Below are 21,336 nucleotides of genomic sequence, written 5' to 3'. Positions count from 1 at the left end.
GGACATACTGTATAAACAAAGGTCAAAGGCACTTGGTCCAATCAGGGCATGCAAATAGAATGACAGTCCACAAATCACCAGACACCCATGGTGCTTAATTTTGATTTTTAATTGTCATACATTCCAGATGAAAACACTTACAATGAGCTTTGGCCTACATTTAATGACTTATTGGTTTATGCTAAACAGAGTTTACTCGAAAATGATGCATTGTCAAACACTTGCAATGTTATACAGTAATACTCTGCTTTTCCACAAGACTCACTTCCATCTCTGTCAATACAAAGGTCCATAAAGGATTTTCCTGCTGTTTGTCAGAGAATTACACTGGCTGGCTTTTTAGAAAAAAACCTCCTGAGAAGCTTCTTCACTCAGTAAGGAAGGATCTGTGCCGCAGACACCTCTGCAGACATCATTCTAACACCATCTGTCAGTCACAACCTATTTTGAAAGGAACAAATACAGATCCCATGGTACCCTATCATAATAAAATCCACACATATATTGTCATAGATATGAGCTTAGAATTGGCGGTGAGTTTTGAAGGTTTGCAATAACACTGTATATTTTCAGCATGAGACCTACATGCTCACAGTTTACCAGTAAACCAGCCTTTCTGGCAGCTATCACAAGCTACACATTTGAATAATAGTTTGTAAAACTGTAGCTGCCGTATAACAGTATTAATTCAAAATAGGATCACATCACATACTCTGACTCCTTGATAGATATGACATAGTATGGTAGTTGTGCATTGAATGTGGATATTTGTCCAAATATATATTTTTTCATAGCGAATGGAATTAAGCTAATTGTTTTGCACTAAGAGATGCTCCTGGTATCAAGATCTGCATATTTTTTCATAAGCATGATGGTTTCCTGTCAGCTGACGTTGCACGTCCACAATGGGTAAACAGGCAAAAAATACCCATTTTTTTCACCAATTAGGAGTTAGACAAAAACTCTGTTGTAATGGAGAAATGGAAACTGAATGTTATCAGTAAATACTGAATTTATCAAATGGAATATTCAGTAGTAAATTAAATGATTGGTATCACTCAGAAACACGTCATCATTATGTCGCTTTCAAACGCACATTCTTTTCTAATGTAGAGCACATTGACTGCAGAGGCAGAATTTCATATAGGCTTATAAACTATTATGAAGTGAGATATAAAGAGTTTACATCTCAGTTTATTCTGCTTGTCCTTTTTTACCCCATATTAAATATACACTGCTCAAAAAAATTAAACACATTAGATCTCACTGGGAAAGAAATGATGCTCGATAGCTATACAATCCTAATATGGACTGGGTAACATGTTAGGAACAAACGGATGCCACTTTGTTTGATGGAAATTAAAATTATCAATCTACAGGGCTGACCTCAAAGAATCCCCGAAAATCCCACTGCATTAGCGTAAGTTCTGACAATGGGTCTAAGGATCCCATCATCCCAATGGCAATACCTAATGGCAGTCAAGATGCCATTGTCTAGCCTGTAGAGGTCTGTGCATCCCTCCATGGGTATGCCACCCCAGACCATCACTGACCCACCACCAAACCAGTCATGCTGAACAATGTTATAGGCAGCATAGCATTCTCCACGGCTTCTCCAGACCCTTTCACGTCTGTCACATGTGCTCAGGATGAACCTGCTCTCATCTGTGAAAAGCACAGGGCGTCAGTGGCGGACTTGCCAATTCGAGGTATTCTATGACACATGCCAATATTTTATGGTGTGGTCTGCTGGGGCAGCAGCATCTCTGCTGGGGACAGAAAGAGACTGAGCAGGCTGATCTGGAGGGCCAGCTCTGTTCTAGGATGCCCTCTGGACCCGGTGGAGGGTGTGAGTGACAGGAGAATGGTGGCTAAGCTGTCATCCCTGTTGGATAACATCTACCACCCCATGTATAGCTGCGCCATCCTAGGGGAGGATCCTTGCACTACCTCTGCAACCTCTGTAGGGTCCAGGTATCACTTTATGCTACCAAAATGCAAAACTAGTAAACCTGTTAGACCATTTTGGGAAACTCAACTAACCCTACAAATGACCACCAGGGCTACTTGTAGAAACTAAGGGCACCCAATTACCTGCCTATTTGGAACACCTGCTGTTATGGGTTGTGTTAAATGATCTCTTTTATGACTGGGAACTTTGTAACATTCCATTGTAACATATTCATTCAACTCTATGAATGGCCAATTCCAGAATTGGAATTCCAGAACAATTCCAGAATATGTTTTGGATAAAAGTTTTTCTTGTTTCTTTCCTTAACACGCATAATTGTTTAAAATTTGTTCTTCAATATCATTTCCATTTTTGACCATTTTTCACATTATACCAATCATTTTTGGCTACACTGTAACTGTAACACTTTCCATTTACTCTCAATGGAGAGTGACTGGGACCAGCATATCCAGCCATACATCCAGCACAGGCTCACATTGAGCCTAGGTTCCCTGGCAGAAGATACAGAGCAGGGAAGGGACACCCTGAACAGGCTGCTATCGGGCCAAGACATGTTAAATTTGTTAAATTTGGCATCTCTATCCATCAATAGCAAATAATTATTTCTGTGCAGAGCATTAATCCATAAAATCCAACTAACTGAAGAGAGTCAGACTGAATGTGAAGGGAGAGCACCCGATTCTGTTGGTTTTGGTGGTCAGGAAAAGTGGAGGGAATCAGCCTGGGCCGGGACCTCAAACGTGGAGGGGGTGCCACATGGCTAACTGCTTGCGAGGGTTCTCAAGCATCTGCTGCCAGTGCTGAAGACCAGTGTTGTGGGCCTGCAAGCCCAGCTGGCAGTGGCCAAGGGTGTCCAGGGTCCCCGGGCTCACTTGATTGAGAACTTCCAGCTCCACACTGGATTTGGCCAGTAGCTCAAGGGGGACCTCCAGCATCATCATCTCATTCCAGACTGGGTTCATCTTGTGCTTCACCTGCCGTGTCTGCTTCTTCTTTAGCTTGGTGGTCTGGTGCTTCAAGGTCAGTTTCACTGATAAGTCTGGGGATAGAGGAGCTGGGTTTTTACCACAAAAAGCATAAACACATAAGAACATCCATCCATTAATCCAAAGCATGGTCATGGTGAGTATATAAAACGCATGAATATATATCAAACACTACTGGCTGAAAGTGCACAGTATACAGAGAAGTAAGGATAAACTGGGGCGTACCAATGATGTCCTTCAGTTTGTGTGACTGCAGATCCCTGGCCTTCATGACCACCACACCCAGGCGGTTGGCTGCGGGGAGGTAACTGATGGATAACAGGATCTCCCCCACGGAGGAGCTTGTGTTCTGTGAAGATAAATATAAGCTACATTCACACGTAACCTTCTGCATAATAACCCTTCACATTCATACCCAGGTCCAAACCCACAGAATATACAGGTTTCATACTGATGAGTTACTCAAAAAAGGTGCATCTCCAGGTAAAACATCACATGGAATGTTTGAACCATTGTGTCTCTCTCTTAGTTGTCAGAAATCCACTTTGACTCCAGTCACTGAATCCCCACAGATGAGGAACAGCTACAGTGTCAGGTCAGGTCAGGTCAGGTTGGGGAGCATGCGGTGGTGCAGCATGTTGCCGAACCCACTACACAGCAAAACTCCTTGGGATCTCGACCAGCAATCCCCCAGGCAGATACACGGTCTAGTCCCACCCTCCGGAAATGGCCATCCAACTGCCGCAGCCAGGTGTTACGTGGGCATCCCCTTGGTCTGGTCCAGCCGCTTGGGTCATCAGTAATGAGGATCCTGCGAGCCGGATCACCCTCAGGGAAACGCACCACATGGCCATAGTGCCGTAACTGACACTCCCTTACAATGCAGGTAATGTGCCTCATTCTGGACTCCAACAACTGCTCATTCGGTACTAAAGTCAAACCAGCGGTACCCAAGGATTCTCTGAAGAGACACAATACCGAATTAGTCCAGTCTCACAGCCTTATAGCAAGACTCTAAAGACCAGGACTCTAAAGACAGGGACCTTCGTCCTCTTGCAAAGATATCGGGAACGCCACACACCCCTTTCCAGCAACCTCATGACCCCCCATGCTCTTCCAATCCGTCTATTGACTTCATAGGAAGAGTCACCAGAGACATGAATGCCGTTGCTGAGGTAGGTAAATCTCTCAACAAAATTGACATTCTCCCCACAGACAGACACACTACTGATGGCTGTGCCTAAGAAGTCATTAAATGCCTGGATCTTGGTCTTTAACCAGGACACCTGCCAGATACTGTCTCTCAAGAGCCCCGATTAGAGCCTCCATTGACTACACTAAGATCAAGTCAAGTCAAGATCAGTAAATCTTTCTTCACCAACGGACGCCCCACAGCTGCTGGACTCCATTTCCCTGCCTAACACCCAGTCCATACAAGCATTGAACAGAGTAGGAGCAAGAACACACCCCTGGCGAACCCCAGAATAATAATAATAATAATAATAATTGATACTTTATTGATCCCCGTGGGGAAATTGTTTTTACGCCTCCCTCAACTTGCTCTTTGTAGAGCAAGCTGTCCGCGAAGGGCAGCCACCCGTAGCGGCGCCCAGTTGGTTTGAATCAACTGGGAAGAACACAACTGGGAGAGGTTCCCCCTCCACTCTGCACAGCTCTCACAGTACCAGTGTACAGGCTGGCCATGACATCCAGCAACTTTAGGGGGATCATGCTTAGTCTCAGGATGACCCACAGGGCAAGTCAATCAATTGAGTCGAGCGCTTTACGAAAATCGACAAAGGCTGCAAAGAACCTCTGCCGATATTCGCACTTGCGCTCGATGAGAACCCTCAGTGCAAGGATACGATCGATGGTAGATTTCTTACCCGTAAAACCAGACTGCTCCGGTCGCTGACAGACAAGCAAGTGTTCACAGCACTGAAAGCAGTGTTATCCCCCTATAGTTGCCACAATCCAGGCGATCACCCTTCCCTTTCCAGATAGGGACCACAAGTCCCATTTTCCAGTCAGTTAGGATGATGCCTGACTCCCAAATGGAAGCAAAGATTGCCTGCAGTGCCAGGAGGACAGCCTTACCACCAGCCTGGAGAAGTTCACCCCGGATACCACAGATCCCTGCGGCCTTCCCTACCCCTAACTGACCCATCCTAGCCAGAGGGTCAGCTTTAAACAACCACTCAAAGTAACCGGCCCAGCGGGTCACAACTGCAGTGTCATCCGTAAGGACCGTTCCCTCACTCGCCTTGACTGCAAGTCTCCGAAGAACAGATTCAGATGTGCGTAATACATCAATTCCTCTGTAAGCAGGACGAGGGTCACTAGACCACAGATGGTGTGTCACCTGCTCACAGATTTGTCTAACAAACACCTCCTTATCTGCCCTTAGAACCCTCACAGCCGTCCTTCTCAGTTCCCAGACTGGAGTTGCCACCAAGTCGTGTGCTGTGACTCCTCTCGATAATATCCAGGGTACCCTGTGAGATGAAACACCTCCTTCTGGGAACACTGGCAACACCAACACAACCCTCGGCAACCTTCAGGGTCTAAACCAGGAGGTATGTAAGACAGTAATTTGATGCAGGTTTATCCATCTATACATATCTATATAAATGTGCTACATACTGTAGCATAATGTACTACAGTAAATGTACAATGTTGAATTCCATATTTTTGTGTATATTTTCTGTTACTTGGTTCTATGCTGTTACAGTAATTATCTGTAAATTTACAAATGTTTGACATTACATTTTATTCAGTTTGTTTCTCTACATTAGACTTGAGTAAGAATTTAATTAAAAGATTCGCTGACTAAGTCTTGATGCACTGGTGAAAGTATTTTATTCATTTATTGACTGATGTTGTATGCTCTGACACACGTGCACAACGTTTTGATTGTTTTAGTACTTCCGCAAAGGTGATTTAGTGTTAGGAAAAATGCATTGAGTGGTGAGAATGGCGTTTCTGATGAGGAAATTGCATGAAAGCAACCAAGAAAAAATGTAATTTATAAAATTTAAAGGCAAACACAAATCATACTGTATGGCGTGGGCCAGATATCTTAAAATATATCTTATCAAATCTGTAAACTATAAATTATCATTTAATCACTCAAATTTGACAATGAACAACAGTAAGAATCAAACAAAGCAAATGTGTAAAATGTCAAATTTCCTAATGTTCTAGATTAAGTTAAACACAGACATGCTGGTTCCATGTATCAATGGAAAGGACAATGTGATGTGTCACAATGAGAGCCCATCACTCATCATTATGCTGGTGATCCAACATGCGAATGCCCAGATCAATCTAAGTGCTCCTCACCAGAACCGAGTGGCACAGACAGATTATAGCACTTCCCTCTTTAGAAATGCCTCTGCTAGTTGGGTCTTACTTTCATTAAGAAAAAAAAACACACCTCTCCCTTCCACTACCTTCTCCAGGGTACTATTACACATTAGTATTTATATATGTATTAGATTAGAATTGGATGGATGGACTGACAGACGATGATTAGATGGATATAGATAGATCCAGGCTTGCTATAATAGATGTTGCAGGAATCAGTAATGTCCACACCTGTGCTTTCCCCATCCTATTGAGGACCTTCATTGCATTTATGAGTAACCATCTCCAGACTGCATCTCCCTGTCACACTCGTGGCAGCCCCCCCCTATCTCTGTGCTCATCATTCCTCTGCACCATGCCTTCACCTGCAGTGCCCCCCTCTGCACCCTTCATCATGCCTTCCTTATTGCTCCTTTGTACTGCCTCTGTTTTCTGAGCCCTCCCCCCACCCTCTGCCCCACACCTCTGCTCCACAACTCTGCTCTGCCACATCCCTACCCTCCAATTAAGTCCTGAATCCTATTCTCACTCCTTCCAAGGCTTTTTGTGCCCTTATTCCACATCACTGGTGCCTCTCCTGAGCCTGTGATGAGATCCCAACCTTATGTTCTGATCTCCCTGCCTACACATATAACGAGGCTCTGGCGCATTGCTATTGGCTCAAAGGCATCCAGGGGGGCGCAGGAAAAGCACTGCACACACGTCAGACCAACTCGTCTTTTTTTCATACAGTAAAGTCAGAAACTCAGATGCGATGCACGGAGTGATGACACCAAGAAACAAGTGCTGCATATCAAACAATTCATGCTGTCTTTGTCTAAAACAGGAAGCAAAAGGCAGGAATCTGCCTGATATAGCGAGACAGATACACAGAAACACAGACAGCAGGGTTATTCTGACTGTCATGCCCTGCTCGTCCGATCCTCCTGTGTGCCACACCCCCTTGTTAACCTCGTGTGGAATCCCACTTGTTATCAGCTGTTTCCTGTCATTTCCATTTAGTCCTGTGTATTTATGTCCACAGTCAAGTCTGTTTCCCCAGTCCGGTCATTGACGTTGTCTACCGTATTGTACCTGGTCTTGCTGTTTTCCCTGAATAGATCCCTCGATCCTGACTTTCCAGCTTCCCAACCCTGATTCTCTGCTCCGAATTTCATCGGTCACGACACTGACAGTGGCTCTCAGAGGTTGTCAGGATTATATATAAACTCAGCATTGCGCTCATAATCAAAAACTCAAACTAAAGGCTAGATGAAGATATTTGACTACTAATTAACAATAATAGCACCCTTATAAATGGTTTATGAATGCTTTATTATCAGGTGATTTATTAGGTTGTAACAATTATAAACAAGTTATAACAGTTTTTATTTTAATTAATAATTTACTACCATTTATAAGGGCTGATATTTAAATGTATACAGCAGGGTTATTAAAATCATGGCCCTCAAGCGCCGAGCACTGCTGATTTTCCAGCCTTCCTTTACCTGTCAGTCAGGTGTGAAGCCTCTGACTAATCAGAATCAGTAACTATTAAACTAACTACCTGGGAGAACTGAAAATAAGGCCTGGATTTGGAATCGAGGTCCAGATTTGAAGAACCCTGGTATACAGGGTTCTTCATATACGGACTTTCATTCCAAATCCAGGCCTTGCTTTCAGTTCTCCTCGGTAGTTTAATGATTAATGATTCTGATTGGACACAGAGGCTCAGACTGTGATTTTAATAGCCCTAGTACACATGTTTACTGACAAGCCAGCTGTCAGCTGTTTGTCAGCATGACATGGTCTCGTTTCTGCTTGCTATCAATCTTCACATGCAGAGGCCTGACTCAAGAGACTTCCAGCAGTACCGATCCTAGCCAATGTGACATCCTAGGTGAGCATCACTCCCAGCAGAACCCATCTGAGGCAAACTGAAATTGGCTGTAGAGTTGGTGCCCACTCAGATGTTGACACCCAAAGCAGCTGTCTATGTCAGCCATTGGAGGTTCCCTCTGCTCCTTAATCTTCTCTCATTGGATCATTCTTCAGCATCATGCTGCTCAAGCAATTAAGAAACAATAGCCTGGCCTGAAACCCATGTGTCCTCAAAGCATTATTAACAGTTTAATTATTGCATAGCTCATTAAGCATCTCCAGTCTACTGCTGTGTTAAGCCAAATTGATTTGTTCTTTCATTAAGGCTTCATGTTCTCTCAAAGGATCTGGTCATCCTGACTAGGAGGCTGAAACAGGGACAGATGCATTCTGGGTGCATTCTGAATAGCCTCAGCCTCAACACCCAGCTTTCCCTGTTTATTTTGCTATTTTAAAACTACTTTTCCCAGACTCTGAAGCTGGTTTATTATCATTTCTATCCACAGGACAGTTGTAGTTGTTTATTGAATAACATTTTTCTCTTCCTCTACAGAGATATAAATACAATTTAATTTCCAAGCTGAAGTTTCTTTAAGAGACTCTGACTCCATTTGGCAGAAACCTGTTCAGGAGGATGTGGCAAGAAGACAGACAACATTGTATAAATCACACACCAATCAATAGCACAAAGACATTGAGCTGCCTGTGGCTCTGCTTATTGTCACAGCTTATTCTAAGTGCACTCTTCAGCTGGCATGGTCCCTCATGAGTATTCAGCAGAAGCGGCACCTGTTTCGGGGGCTGTAGTTCGACCCAGCAGTCGGCGTCTGACATCATAGCCACATCAGCCAACTTGAACCTCATGTCCCCCAGGTCCACATCCTGGGAGAAGCAGTCCAAACTGCGCAGGGACAAAGCCACTTCACCCTCCGTCTTGTAGCCGCCAGGCAGGGGGAAGGCCAGGCTTTCAGCCCAGCAGATATGCTCAGTCAGTCGTCGAGGTGCTGTGCGGACCTCTGTCAGCTCTGCCGGTGTGTGGAGGCGGCCCAGTACGTAGCCTTCAAGGCCCAGCCCTGCTGCCACATGCTCCGCTACCATGGAAACAGGAGCAGGGGGCAACCGGGTCAGAGTAGATCCTCAGTACAGACAAACCAGGCATGAGATATAGCTGATACATTGGGGCATGGGATACAGACGATACGCAGGGGGCCAGGGATACAGGTGATAGGCAGGGGATACAGGTGATAGGCAGGGGGCCAGGGATACAGGTGATAGGCAGGGGGCCGGGGATACAGGCGATAGGCAGGGGGCGGGGATACAGGCAATAGGCAGGGGGCGGGGGATACAGGTGATAGGCAGGGGGCCGGGGATACAGGCGATAGACAGGGGGCGGGGATACAGGTGATAGGCAGGGGGCCAGGGATACAGGTGATAGGCAGGGGGTCGGGGATACAGGCAATAGGCAGGGGGTCGAGGATACAGGCGATAGGCAGGGGGCGGGGGATACAGGTGATAGGCAGGGGGCCAGGGATACAGGTGATAGGCAGGGGGCCGGGCATACAGGTGATAGGCAGGGGGCCAGGGATACAGGTGATAGGCATTGGGCCGGGGATACAGGTGATAGGCAGGGGGCGGGGGATACAGGTGATAGGCAGGGGGCTGGGGATACAGGTGATAGGCAGGGGGTCGGGGATACAGGTGATAGGCAGGGGGCGGGGGATACAGGTGATAGGCAGGGGGCCGGGGATACAGGCGATAGGCAGGGGGCCGGGGATACAGGTGATAGACAAGGGGCCAGGGATACAGGCAATAGGCAGGGGGCTGGGGATACAGGTGATAGGCAGGGGGTCGGGGATACAGGCAATAGGCAGGGGGCCAGGGATACAGGCAATAGGCAGGGGGCCAGGGATACAGGCAATAGGCAGGGGGCCAGGGATACAGGCGATAGGCAGGGGGCCGGGGATACAGGTGATAGACAAGGGGCCGGGGATACAGGTGATAGACAAGGGGCCGGGGATACAGGCAATAGGCAGGGGGCTGGGGATACAGGTGATAGGCAGGGGGTCGGGGATACAGGCAATAGGCAGGGGGCCAGGGATACAGGCAATAGGCTAGGGGCTGGGGATACAGGTGATAGGCAGGGGGCCGGGGATACAGGTGATAGGCAAGGGGCCAGGGATACAGGCAATAGGCAGGGGGCGGGGATACAGGCGATAGGCATTGGGCTGGGGAAACAGGCATTATGCAAGGGGTGTTTTGCCTGTATCTCTAGTCTGGTCTAGACCTTTTGCCTGTAACACCAGTGTTCCCGGCTGGGTTATTATCATTCACGAAAACTAACGAAATAATGAAAACCAAATGTGAAAAAAACATTTTTGTTACCAGAAATAAAAATAAAACTTTATTGTATGTTTAAAAAACTAACTAAAACTAAAATAAGAGAGGAAATGTCTTTTTTTGTCAGTTTCTGTCGATTTTGCCAGTCTGTCAGTTTTTGTCAAATAATTTTATTCACAACTCCAGATGGATTATTTCTTGGCTGTGTCAGTTTTACACATTCAAACTTACGGAGCCCCGGAAGAGACATGTAGGGGGAAAAAATCATGGTTGGAAAAAAAAGATCTTGCAATACTTTTCTACATAATGTGCCAGTACAAAAGGCAGAATTAATGGACTAATAAGTAGAAATATGAACGATACAGACATGTCCCATTAAGTGTGCTTTAAACATTAAACTATGGGGGACAATGCACACCATGTAACTTTCACATGTGTGTTTTTATACGAATAGGTGATAGGCAGGGGGCCGCAGATACAGGAGCTGGGATACAAAGTGATGCACAGAACGCCAGGAATACAGGTGATACACGCTGAACCAGGGACACAGGTGATAGGCAAAGGGTCGGGGATATAGGAGAAATGCAGAGGGTTGGGGATACAGGCGATACACAAGGAACAGAGTGATAGGCAGGGGGCCGCAGATACAGGCAATACATAGGGGACCAAGGATACAGTAGATTCGCAGGGGGTTGGGGATACAGGCAATACGCAGAGGGCTACAAATCGCATTGTATACATGTTCACATGTAAAATAACCTTAAAGTCCAGAAATACATTCTCGTCCGGCAGCCTTAGGAACAGGGAGAACAGCACTAAACATACAATTTGCATGTGAACAGGGAGAGAGGCCGAGTACACTGAACACACAGTTTACATGTAGACAGGGAGAGAGGCAGAGTACACTGAACACACAGTTTACATGTAGACAGGGAGAGAGGCAGAGTACACTGAACACACAGTTTACATGTAGACAGGGAGAGAGGCCGAGTACACTGAACACACAGTTTACATGTAGACGGGGAGAGAGGCCGAGTACACTGAACACACAGTTTACATTAGACAGGGACAGAGGCCGAGTACACTGAACGCACAGTTTACATGTAGACAGGGAGAGAGGCCGAGTACACTGAACACACAGTTTACATGTAGACAGGGACAGAGGCTGAGTACACTGAACACACAGTTTACATGTAGACAGGGAGAGAGGCCAAGTACACTGAACACACAGTTTACATGTAGACAGGGAGAGAGGCCGAGTACACTGAACACACAGTTTACATGTAGACAGGGAGAGAGGACAAGCGCACTGAACACACAATTCACATGTGTACAGAGAAGGAGGCCAGTGCACTGAACACACAATTCACATGCGCACAGGGAGAAAGGCTGAGTGCACTGAACACAGTCTACATGCAAACAGGAAGAGAAGCTGCGCGCATTGAACACACAATTCACATGTGAAACAGGATAGGGGTTGGGCGCAATGAACACAGTTCACATGTGAACAGGGAGAGAGGTTGGTCAAACTAAACACACAATTCACATGTGAACAAGGACAGAGATCAATCACAGTGAACACGAAAGTTACATACAAACAGGGCGATAGGCCAAGCGCATTGAACACAGTTCACATGTGAACAGGGAGAGAGGTTGGTCAAACTAAACACACAATTCACATGTGAACAAGGACAGAGATCAATCACAGTGAACACGAAAGTTACATACAAACAGGGCGATAGGCCAAGCGCATTGAACACAGTTCACATGTGAACAGGGAGAGAGGTTGAGCGCACTGAACACACATGCTTCTATGTATCGACACTGCATTTTCTTTCTCATCGGCTCTCCTTTTCCATTGTGTTACAAAATCATCTTTTATGCTTATGCAGTAGATACTTCAAACAAAAGCATCTACTGTCTCCCAGTTTTCAATGAATGAATGAATCAGAAATACTGCCTAAGCAATCTTCATTGCGTTAACACGTGACTGTTGGTCCTGGACAAAAAGATGGAAAATAAAGATGAATGACAGTCTGACTGAATGAATGAATGAATGAATGAATGAGTGAATGACTGAATGGGGAAAAGAATTTGCTATATAACCTACAAAAGGTGAACTAAGGTGGGCTGATATGAACAATCGCAACCAACCAACCAATCAGTTGAAAACACTGCTAATAAAATAAATGTGAAGAATGAAAAGGTATAAATGATAACAGTGTATATTCTTAGCATCAACATTTACCATGAAAGGTAATTGCCATATAACCAACAAAGATACCGAACAGTCTTTAATCCAGTTATTGATTGGGCAAACTAAATATTGTCTGCTAGACTCAAATTGAATGACTTAACCCAAGAGTTAGTAACTTAATTGGTGTTAAAGGCACTATGTATTAAGCCATCATAATCCTCTAAACCAGTGTTTCTCAGTCCTGCTCCCAGAGTGCCACCTGCCAGGAAGTTCTCACACCTGCCTGAGCTTAATTAGTGTCAGGTATTTTTTAATGGCCTAATAATGAAGGTGGTATGTTGTAAACAGTGCGGGTTTGACTGAAAACTTGGCAGGTGGCACTTCAGGAGCAGAATTGAGAATCATTATCCATTGTGTACAATTAGTATAGGGTTGGGGGGGGGACTGGAGTCTATCCAAGAAAATACTGACCCCCTTATTCAGTGGAAGAACAATGGAACAATACTGAGTCCCCGAAATCCCAGACATACCACATTTTTCCTTTCACTCCCTTACTGGAACACTCAGATTTAACCAAATATGCTTCCCCTTTTCAGCCACCTGACATTTTCTCAATAAGGCTTCGTCACTCACACATCGCAATGTTTCCCTTAAGAAGTGGGGTTGACTACATAGAGAATATATTATTTTCAGTTTTTTCTCTCATGTGGTTGGGAACCAAATAAAACTGCAATGCAAAGTACTTTTGCTGAAAGTGATACCAGGAGAGGAACCACACTCTTTTTAACTGTCACTGTGTGTAACTTCAACCCAGTCATGAACTTTACAACTTTGCATTTCTCCTTGCGTGGACTGGCCAGGCCCAACTGCAAACAGATTCCCAACCTCTCTCCAGAAAACGATATGATGCACCAAAATAAAGCCAAGCATTTGGACATAATGGTTTTATGGATGCATTGCCTGAAATAACAGGGAAGTACACAGAGTAGCTCCAGGGGGGGATTCAATGTAGTACTTTCATCTCATTAAAGTGACAAATGTACCAATAAATGTCCTGGGAGTTTGAGCTGGGCCCTCCTGCATGTGGTGCCACTATTGTCAGCATTGAATGGGAGGGGATTTTATTTGTTAAATACCACCATTAATTAGCATTTTATCAAGTTTTATTCCTAAGGCCTTCACTGAGGTGTACTAATTTTTGCACCATGGTCTTAAATCATTTTGTTGCTGGAATATTTTAAAACAAAAGAACCCATAGAAAGTATTAATTCTAAAGAGAGACAGATGTACTCATTTATGCTGGACACTGTATCTGTTCATCATCCTGAAAAAACGCCTATAAATAAAATTATTTTCTGGCAGAGGAATACAGGTGAAGACAGCTCTGTTTTTTTTTTACCTGTGAGTCATCTGCCTGTGTTCTATATCTGGAATTCCAGCTCTCCAGCACTCCACAGTAATGCCCGTGAATAGCAAAGTCTTCTCTTTCCATCTTCTTATTAAGAGAACATTCATTGACACAATAAAATTCCAGATTCATTGGTTTGCTAGTTTCCTACTGCTTCTTTTCATCACATCAATGTATGATCAGTGACTGTTAGATCAGAGCAATGCGTATATTCATAAAATCAATGATCCATGCTGATAAAAATTCCCTTTGGGTATGGCAATAATTTCTGAACAAGGATTTCAACCCAAAATGGCTTCAGTAAGCATCAGTATGAGTAAGTATCCCTTTAATAAAAGATTAACTTTGGTTTACAGAAATCAAAACCAGCCCCAGTGCAGCATTGTAACAGAGAAAACATACTTTCTATGATGGTGACCTGCAATTCCTTCCTCTCAGAGTTGTAGGTGAGGGAGAAGTGCAGTTTAGGACGGAGCGTAGAGGAGCTTTTTGTCAAATCAGGGTTCAGCTCTGTAGCTGAGGGGGTGTCATCAGTGGAATCTGCAATGTGAGAGATCACTAAGTTAGAAGACTCTCAAGATCAAAAGACATTGAGAGTTATTTTAAAATGTTTTTGAGGGCCCCATTCTTGATTGATTCGGTTTACCTTGCTTAGGCATGAGGAAGACTTCCTCAGATCCTTCTGTTGCTAGGTTACCAGAGTCAGGCCAGGCAGAGGCAGGTGTTTCTGCCAGTGGCTTCTCTTTTGTCTTCACAGTGTAACTGGGATAAGTGATCACCTCTGGGGAGGTGACAGATGGCTTGGGCTTGTAAAGTTTGGGGAATTTCAGCAATGTCCGTGGCTGGATGGACTCTGTTGATTTTTTAACAATAAACTGGAAAACAAAGAAGAAGAGGACACATTTTTACACCGAAGAGCGCTCATTGGAGAAAGGCAAGATCATTAAGGGAGGACATCTTGATGGAAGGAATATCAAAAGAGGACACAATCAAGTGAGAAAAGGAGTGTATATTAGGCAGGATGTCAGGATTCGTTAATGGAGAAGATTCACACAGAAGACATTAATACGCATACTTCAGCTTCCACATTGGGAAAGGCACATAGAGGAGATGTGGGGAGAATACATAGTACAGGACTACATATTAGAGCAAGCATGAGTACAGGCCTCACATGCAGGAGTCATGAGGCACAATGGACACCAACATATTTGGGAATAGCATGCAGTCACACATTTGGTATCGTGTTCCATGCTGAACTCCATCCCCACCTCAGCTACTCAGACCAGGTCTCTGTTATGCAGATCCCAGTGTACAGTCCGCCTGTCAGACGTGCCAAGCCCATTTGGAAGCAGAACAAAACCTGGCCCCCAGGAACCATCTCTGCATTTCAGGACTGTTTTGAACACACTGACTGTGATGTTTAGGGAAGCTGCAACCTACGGCAGCTCAACCAACCTGGAGAAGTACACAGTGTCAGTGACCAGCTACATCAGCAAGTGCATTGATGACGTTACTGTCTCCAAGATCATCATCACACGCCCCAACCAGAAACCATGGATTACTGCAGAGGTGCATGCGCTGCTGAGAACATGAGACACTGCCTTCAGGTCCAATGACAAGGCTGCCCTGAGAACAGCAAGGGCCAACCCGTCCCGGGCCATCAGAGTGGCAAAGTGTGCACATGCTCAGAGAATCAATGGCTACTTCCAAGATACTGGGGACCTACAAAACATGTGGCAGGGCATCCGGGCCTTCACCAACTACAGGACATCTCCACCTGCCTGTGATGGTGAGGCATCCCTTCCTGTTGTGCTGCATCACTTCTATGCATGATTTGAAGTACAGAATGACATGGTAGTGAGGAAAACCACCCTACCCCTCAATGACCAGGTGCTCTGCCTGGCCACGGTTGATGTAAGGAGAGCGCTGCTCATAGTCAACTCACATAAGGCCATCAGACCAGACAACATTCCTGGTCTTGAGCTCAGAGCAAGTGCAGACCACTTCAATATCTCTCTGAGCACCACTGTTGTTCCAATGTGCTTCAAAGTTACCATCATCCTTATGCCAAAGAAGTATCCGGTGTCCTGCCTCACCGATTACTGTCCCGTCGCACTCACAACTATCATCATAAAGTGGTTTTAGAGGCTTCTCATGAGTTGCATGAGTTTGCGTATTGTCTCAATCGCTCAACAGATGATGCCATCACTACCACCCTTCACCGGGTCCTCACCGTCCTGGACAAAAGGATACATATGTGCGAATGCTATTCATAGGTTTCAGTCCTACAAAGTCATTCCTCAGCATTTGATAGGAATTCTGATACTACAGGGCCTGAAACATAATCAAGTTCACTGATGATACAACGCGATGGGCCTGATCAGTGGAAATGACGAGGCGGCGTAAAGAGAGGAGGTGCAACAGCTAACAGACTGGTGTGGAGCCAACAGCTTTGTCAGCTTTGACAAAGGAGATGGTTGTTGACTTCAGGCGGGCACACCATGACCCCTCTCCACTGAACATCAATGCATATACAGTGGAGATCGTCCAGAGCACCAAGTTCCATGGTGTTCACATCTCAGAGAACCTCAAGTGGACCCTCAACACCAGCTCCATTGCCAAGAAATCTCAACAGCGTCTCTATTTCCTGCGGAGACTGAGGAGAGTGCACCCCCCCAATCCTCATCACGTTCTACCATGCGCACGTTCTACATAGACTGTGTAGCTGCATCACGGCTTGTCATGGGAATTGCTCCTCTTCGGACAGCAAGACCCTACAGATGATAGTGAGAAGAGTTGAATAGATCATAGGGACCTCTCTCCCCACTGTCACAGGCATTTACACGTCTACAATTTTCCTTAATTAGTGTAAAAATTCAACTTTTTTAACTTTAAACTCAAACTGGAGCTATCAGCTGTATCCTGCTTCTCAGTCTATTTTGGGCCCACTTCCTTCTGCATGATGCCAGTACAGTAAAACCGGTCTAAGTCGACACTCGCGGGACCAGCTTAAAAGTGACGACTTAGAGAGTTGACGAGATACACCTAAGTCGACACTTTGGCGACTTATGTCTATCTCGCCGTTTTGTCGACTAGTAAATATAACTCGCCGTTTTGCCGACTTATAAAGTCGACACTTCGGCGACTTATGTCTATCTCGCCGTTTTGCCGACTAGTAAATATAACACCATACCTCCACTACACCGCACTATACACGCGAGACTTAAGCCCAGGGAGCGACTAGTGCGATAGGTGGGGATTCCCCGTTTCTACATCGCCAAGCAGGCGTGTGAAGCAGGCGGCGGGAATGCAGCGATTGGGGTGTCGACTTACAGGTAGGAAAATCCATTCATTTGTGTTGTTCGGGATTTAGGTGACGACTAAGGGAATTTGACGACTTACAAGCGGCGAGTTACACAAGGAATTTTAAAGGAAACATCATTAGGAAAAATCGGGACTTTTGTTTGAGCGTCGACTTGTGCACATTGACGAGTTACAAGACGGCGACTTTTTTTTTTTCCAGTTTTACTGTATTACCGGCGTGAAGAATGGGCGTGATCAACGTGCTACTTTTCCTGTCAGACATACTGCGTTAACATGCTAATTCTAGGCTTGGGTTCCAAGTGTCTATTGATGTTTCTTAGTCAGTCTCTGACCAAAGCAGTGACATAGCGCCCCAGAGGTCGTGCTACCATGTGCTGCCAGTCTCATGCAGTGTTACTTTCTGGTGACTAACTGTGTTATCGTGCCAGCCACAAGACACTGGCTCATTGGGGCATCCAAAATCACAGATGACCCACATAAAACGCTCTGCAGGTGACTCTTGCCCACTCTTTAGGTTGACTGCCTGTTAGAAACACATGTATTTCATCCTCGTCTCTCACTGTATGCGTTGCCTTCATGAGGATTACACAGACTTGAAGGGTATAAATGGAATCCATTTCCTTGTGGGCTACATTGGGCTCCATGTGGGCGGTACACACAGAGAATGTGTTATTTGCATCTCTGCAAGCCAGGACCCTCCTACACGTCTGTCCACTCAGATACATTTTGTCCCTGCTAAGGTTCTCTCCATTCTCACGAGTGCCTCTATGAATATTTCAATGTGTGACAGTTGTTTCTACCACTCTGGTTTCGCCAAGATTTGGCACCCATTTGTCACATACGAGACCGTTAGCCTTTCTCTTGTCATATTCGACAGACTGAGATGACTGTAAAACTCAAAACTGCAGGCTACACTCAATCAGCGAGTATCCGAGCACCAGATCCATAGAAAAACTCACTCAGAAATGTCTGGAATGTATGGAATGATGCAGTGAACAAGAAGACAATGAATCCAGAAGATCTATGAAAGACAATTTACATTCATAAAACAGAAACAATCGTAAGTGTCACTTGATGAGTTGTTTAGCACATTCTGCTACTCCGAGGGTACTGTGCTTATCCTACCTTCTTATTTCCACAAACAGTTGGGTTAAGCAGCCACCATGTAATTACAGACAACAGCAGTATACCTCCTGAGATGTGAACCCTCACCCTGTTTTTGACTTACCAGTACACTCTATGACATCTTGCATAACCTACTAGAGTCTGATGGTCCTTAATCAACACTATACTATCAGCCTGCCCAAATACAGAAGATTTCATTTACATTCTAGTCGGTCTGGACATGTTGTTCATTGGGGATTCATTTCCTTACTCTCACAAAAACAGTGTTTTCCTTACAAAAATGAATTCTTCAAGTTTAAGCAGACATCTCAAAGTAATCCAGTGCTCCCTAGGTGCACTATCTTACATTGTAGTGTTACACCTTAAACTACACCGTGTCCCTGTTTAGACCATTCTTCCTAAAACCCCAGAGCAGGCCAAATGTAGTCACGGTTTGACATATTTTTTGAAGTACTTGAGCAGCCTGTGACTAAATGTTCTTATGGCAAGGACTCTTTACAAATCATGCAGGGCTTTTTTTAATAACAATGTCGCTCAGGAATAAAAACACTGCTGTCAGAGCAAAGACAACGTGCAAGTCTCATTTCCAATATCTCAGTGGTTAAATAGGTGACAAAGGTGGATGGGGGGGTTCATGAAAAGGATGAGGGGGCTGTCTCCTTCCAGGGGACTAAATTCAAGACAAAACAAACCCATTGTTTAACAGGGCTACATAGCTGATGGACCAATTACAGGCTGGAGCCTCCTTCAGTTTGAAATGTCTAATAATAGCACACCACATATTGCAGACTTTCAGTGCTCACAGGCGACCTTGCTGGCTGGATTGGCCAAAAAATCAACTGAAGCTGAAAGATCCCTCATCTCTATTTTTAACTACATCTGATAATGCAACAGGAGATAGACAACAGCATCTTGCATTTGCATGGCAACTCCGAACACACAAACAGAGTTATTAGTTTGAGGCAAAACAGACTAAGCCACAGCCCAGGGGCACTGAGGAGCCACTCAGACGCAGCGCATGGCAATGGAAGAAAACCAGACACCATTAGAGAATGAAAGCGTATCTATAAAACAATTCAGCAATTTTCGTTTAAGCCAAGGGAACTAAAAAAACAGCAACCTGCGAATTAGCCTTGTCGTGTTCACTGTGCAGTGCACCAAGGACAGAAACAACAATAGGGTTACATTTTCCAATGATTTACTTTGATTTGTCTAGACAGATCATAAGCAGCAATCCTTATAGCACGTCTACAGTGCATCTCCATTAGCGTCAGAGATCCTAGCTGGTGTCAGATGAATCTCTCCCTTGTGTTCATGCCTAGTTATTCCCAAATCCATCCTTTCATTTAAGGCAGCTATGCTTCAAAATAAAATCAAGGTAAACCGAAAGAATGAAGCAAAGCCTGTTCTACATCAGTAGTACCCATGATCATTGTACCACTGTGCAAATCTTTAAATGCCATGTCTTAGACAAGTAAGACTTCGAAACATCTCAAAACATAATCAATTTTGTGGAACATTCCCAAGATGTTCCCAAATCTGATATATTTACACAGATTTTTTCCATTATGTTTCCATAAATTACCAATTATACCCAGAAGTGATATGTGTTTGTTGAATATTCCCAGACATTCCCAAATCATCCCAAATATAAAAGATTTAGATGGAACTTCCCCCAGTATAATGAAGTGAAAATAACTTGGACTCCATGCTATGTTAATGAAGGTTTGGTGCATTTAACATGACAGGCTTCAAAGTAAATAAATTAAACTTTCTTTTTGAAATAATTGATAAATTATGTGTGGTTTATATTTAATATCTAATTATTGCTGCTATACTTCTCCAGCTTGTGAATGAAATACATGCATTTACTGACAGCTCAGTGTGTTATTTAAGCACTCTGCAACACCCTGCATATAGTTATAGACATAACCTTTGTAAAAGGGGAGATTTCACTATGTTAATATTACATGCTCTGCTCTTATCTATTTCTCAGGAGGCTTTGGGCACATCATCATCATTACATCAAATTACTATTCATGCATGACTCCCAGCCTTTACCTTGCTGCCCACTTTCCCTCTACTGTAAGTCCCTACCTGGTGAGCAGACTGCAGGATGCTGCGTGTCACCTTCTCTGGGTCCGGCTCGCTGTCCTGCTCCAGCTGGCTTTTCCTGCAGGACTTGCAAAGGTACGAGAGCCAGCAGAGAGTAAGCACACCAGACAGGCTGCCCAGAGTGGCCCCCAGAACCACAGCGGTGCTGAAGATCATGCTGGATGGATGGGGAGAGAGATGTGGCAGGGTCACTGTGTCTGGGGTCCTATGGAAACACGCCGTTCTGGTGGATACTCTGGGGAGGGTGGAAACGCCGTGGGGGGTGCGCAGCAAGGATGCTCAGGCTCCTCTGCCTCTCACTCTCTGAGAGTGACTCAAGTGAAGTCTCTTCTCCGTGTGTGCTTAAAGGCAGTGTGGAGGAACAGCAGCTCGGGCGGGAGGAGAGGAGGGAGTGGGGGCGGGACTTGCTCACTGTCTGGTCCCGCTAATGAGGCTTGTGCAGAGGGAGACCACATCCACCGCTTCCACCCATCTCACCCCCCTCGCTATCTCAAGGCCCCTGAGACAATGACGCGCTGGCTGACCTGCTACTAGTGCCAATTGACATCTGTAGATTCTGACAGAGATAGATACACAGCAGTCTGGACGCTCTCTCCCCTCACGTTCAGCTCCTCTCAAAGGGCAACTATAAAACCTGACATTTCAA

At 45.0% G+C, this 21,336-nt stretch overlaps 1 protein-coding gene across 1 annotated transcript; it reads right to left on the bottom strand.

The window, feature by feature from the left end:
• Window positions 1-88: 88 nt before the first annotated feature.
• Window positions 89-21,028, bottom strand: syt13 (synaptotagmin XIII). Its single transcript, XM_023817100.2, has 6 exons — window positions 20,673-21,028; window positions 14,773-15,001; window positions 14,529-14,666; window positions 8,974-9,275; window positions 3,184-3,307; window positions 89-3,011 (listed from the first exon to the last, which is right to left on the bottom strand). Exons 1-6 carry the CDS (start codon window positions 20,844-20,846, stop codon window positions 2,707-2,709), a joined length of 1,272 nt encoding a protein of 423 aa, XP_023672868.1. The 5' UTR covers window positions 20,847-21,028; the 3' UTR covers window positions 89-2,706.
• Between the last annotated feature and the right edge of the window lie 308 nt (window positions 21,029-21,336).

Source organism: Paramormyrops kingsleyae, chromosome 13, assembly GCF_048594095.1.
Source record: "Paramormyrops kingsleyae isolate MSU_618 chromosome 13, PKINGS_0.4, whole genome shotgun sequence".
In the NCBI taxonomy this organism is placed as follows: Eukaryota; Metazoa; Chordata; class Actinopteri; order Osteoglossiformes; family Mormyridae; genus Paramormyrops; species Paramormyrops kingsleyae.
This window is presented reverse-complemented; position numbering and strand designations above follow the sequence as displayed.

Bases quoted from the DNA above. Each gene is read 5' to 3' on its own strand.
- syt13 (XM_023817100.2), bottom strand. From the start codon at position 20,846: ATGATCTTCAGCACCGCTGTGGTTCTGGGGGCCACTCTGGGCAGCCTG. The intron at 15,002-20,672 runs GTAGGGACTTAC...TTTGTTTTCCAG, and splicing joins TCCTGCAGTCTGCTCACCAG to TTTATTGTTAAAAAATCAAC. The intron at 14,667-14,772 runs GTAAACCGAATC...CTCACATTGCAG, and splicing joins CTTCCTCATGCCTAAGCAAG to ATTCCACTGATGACACCCCC.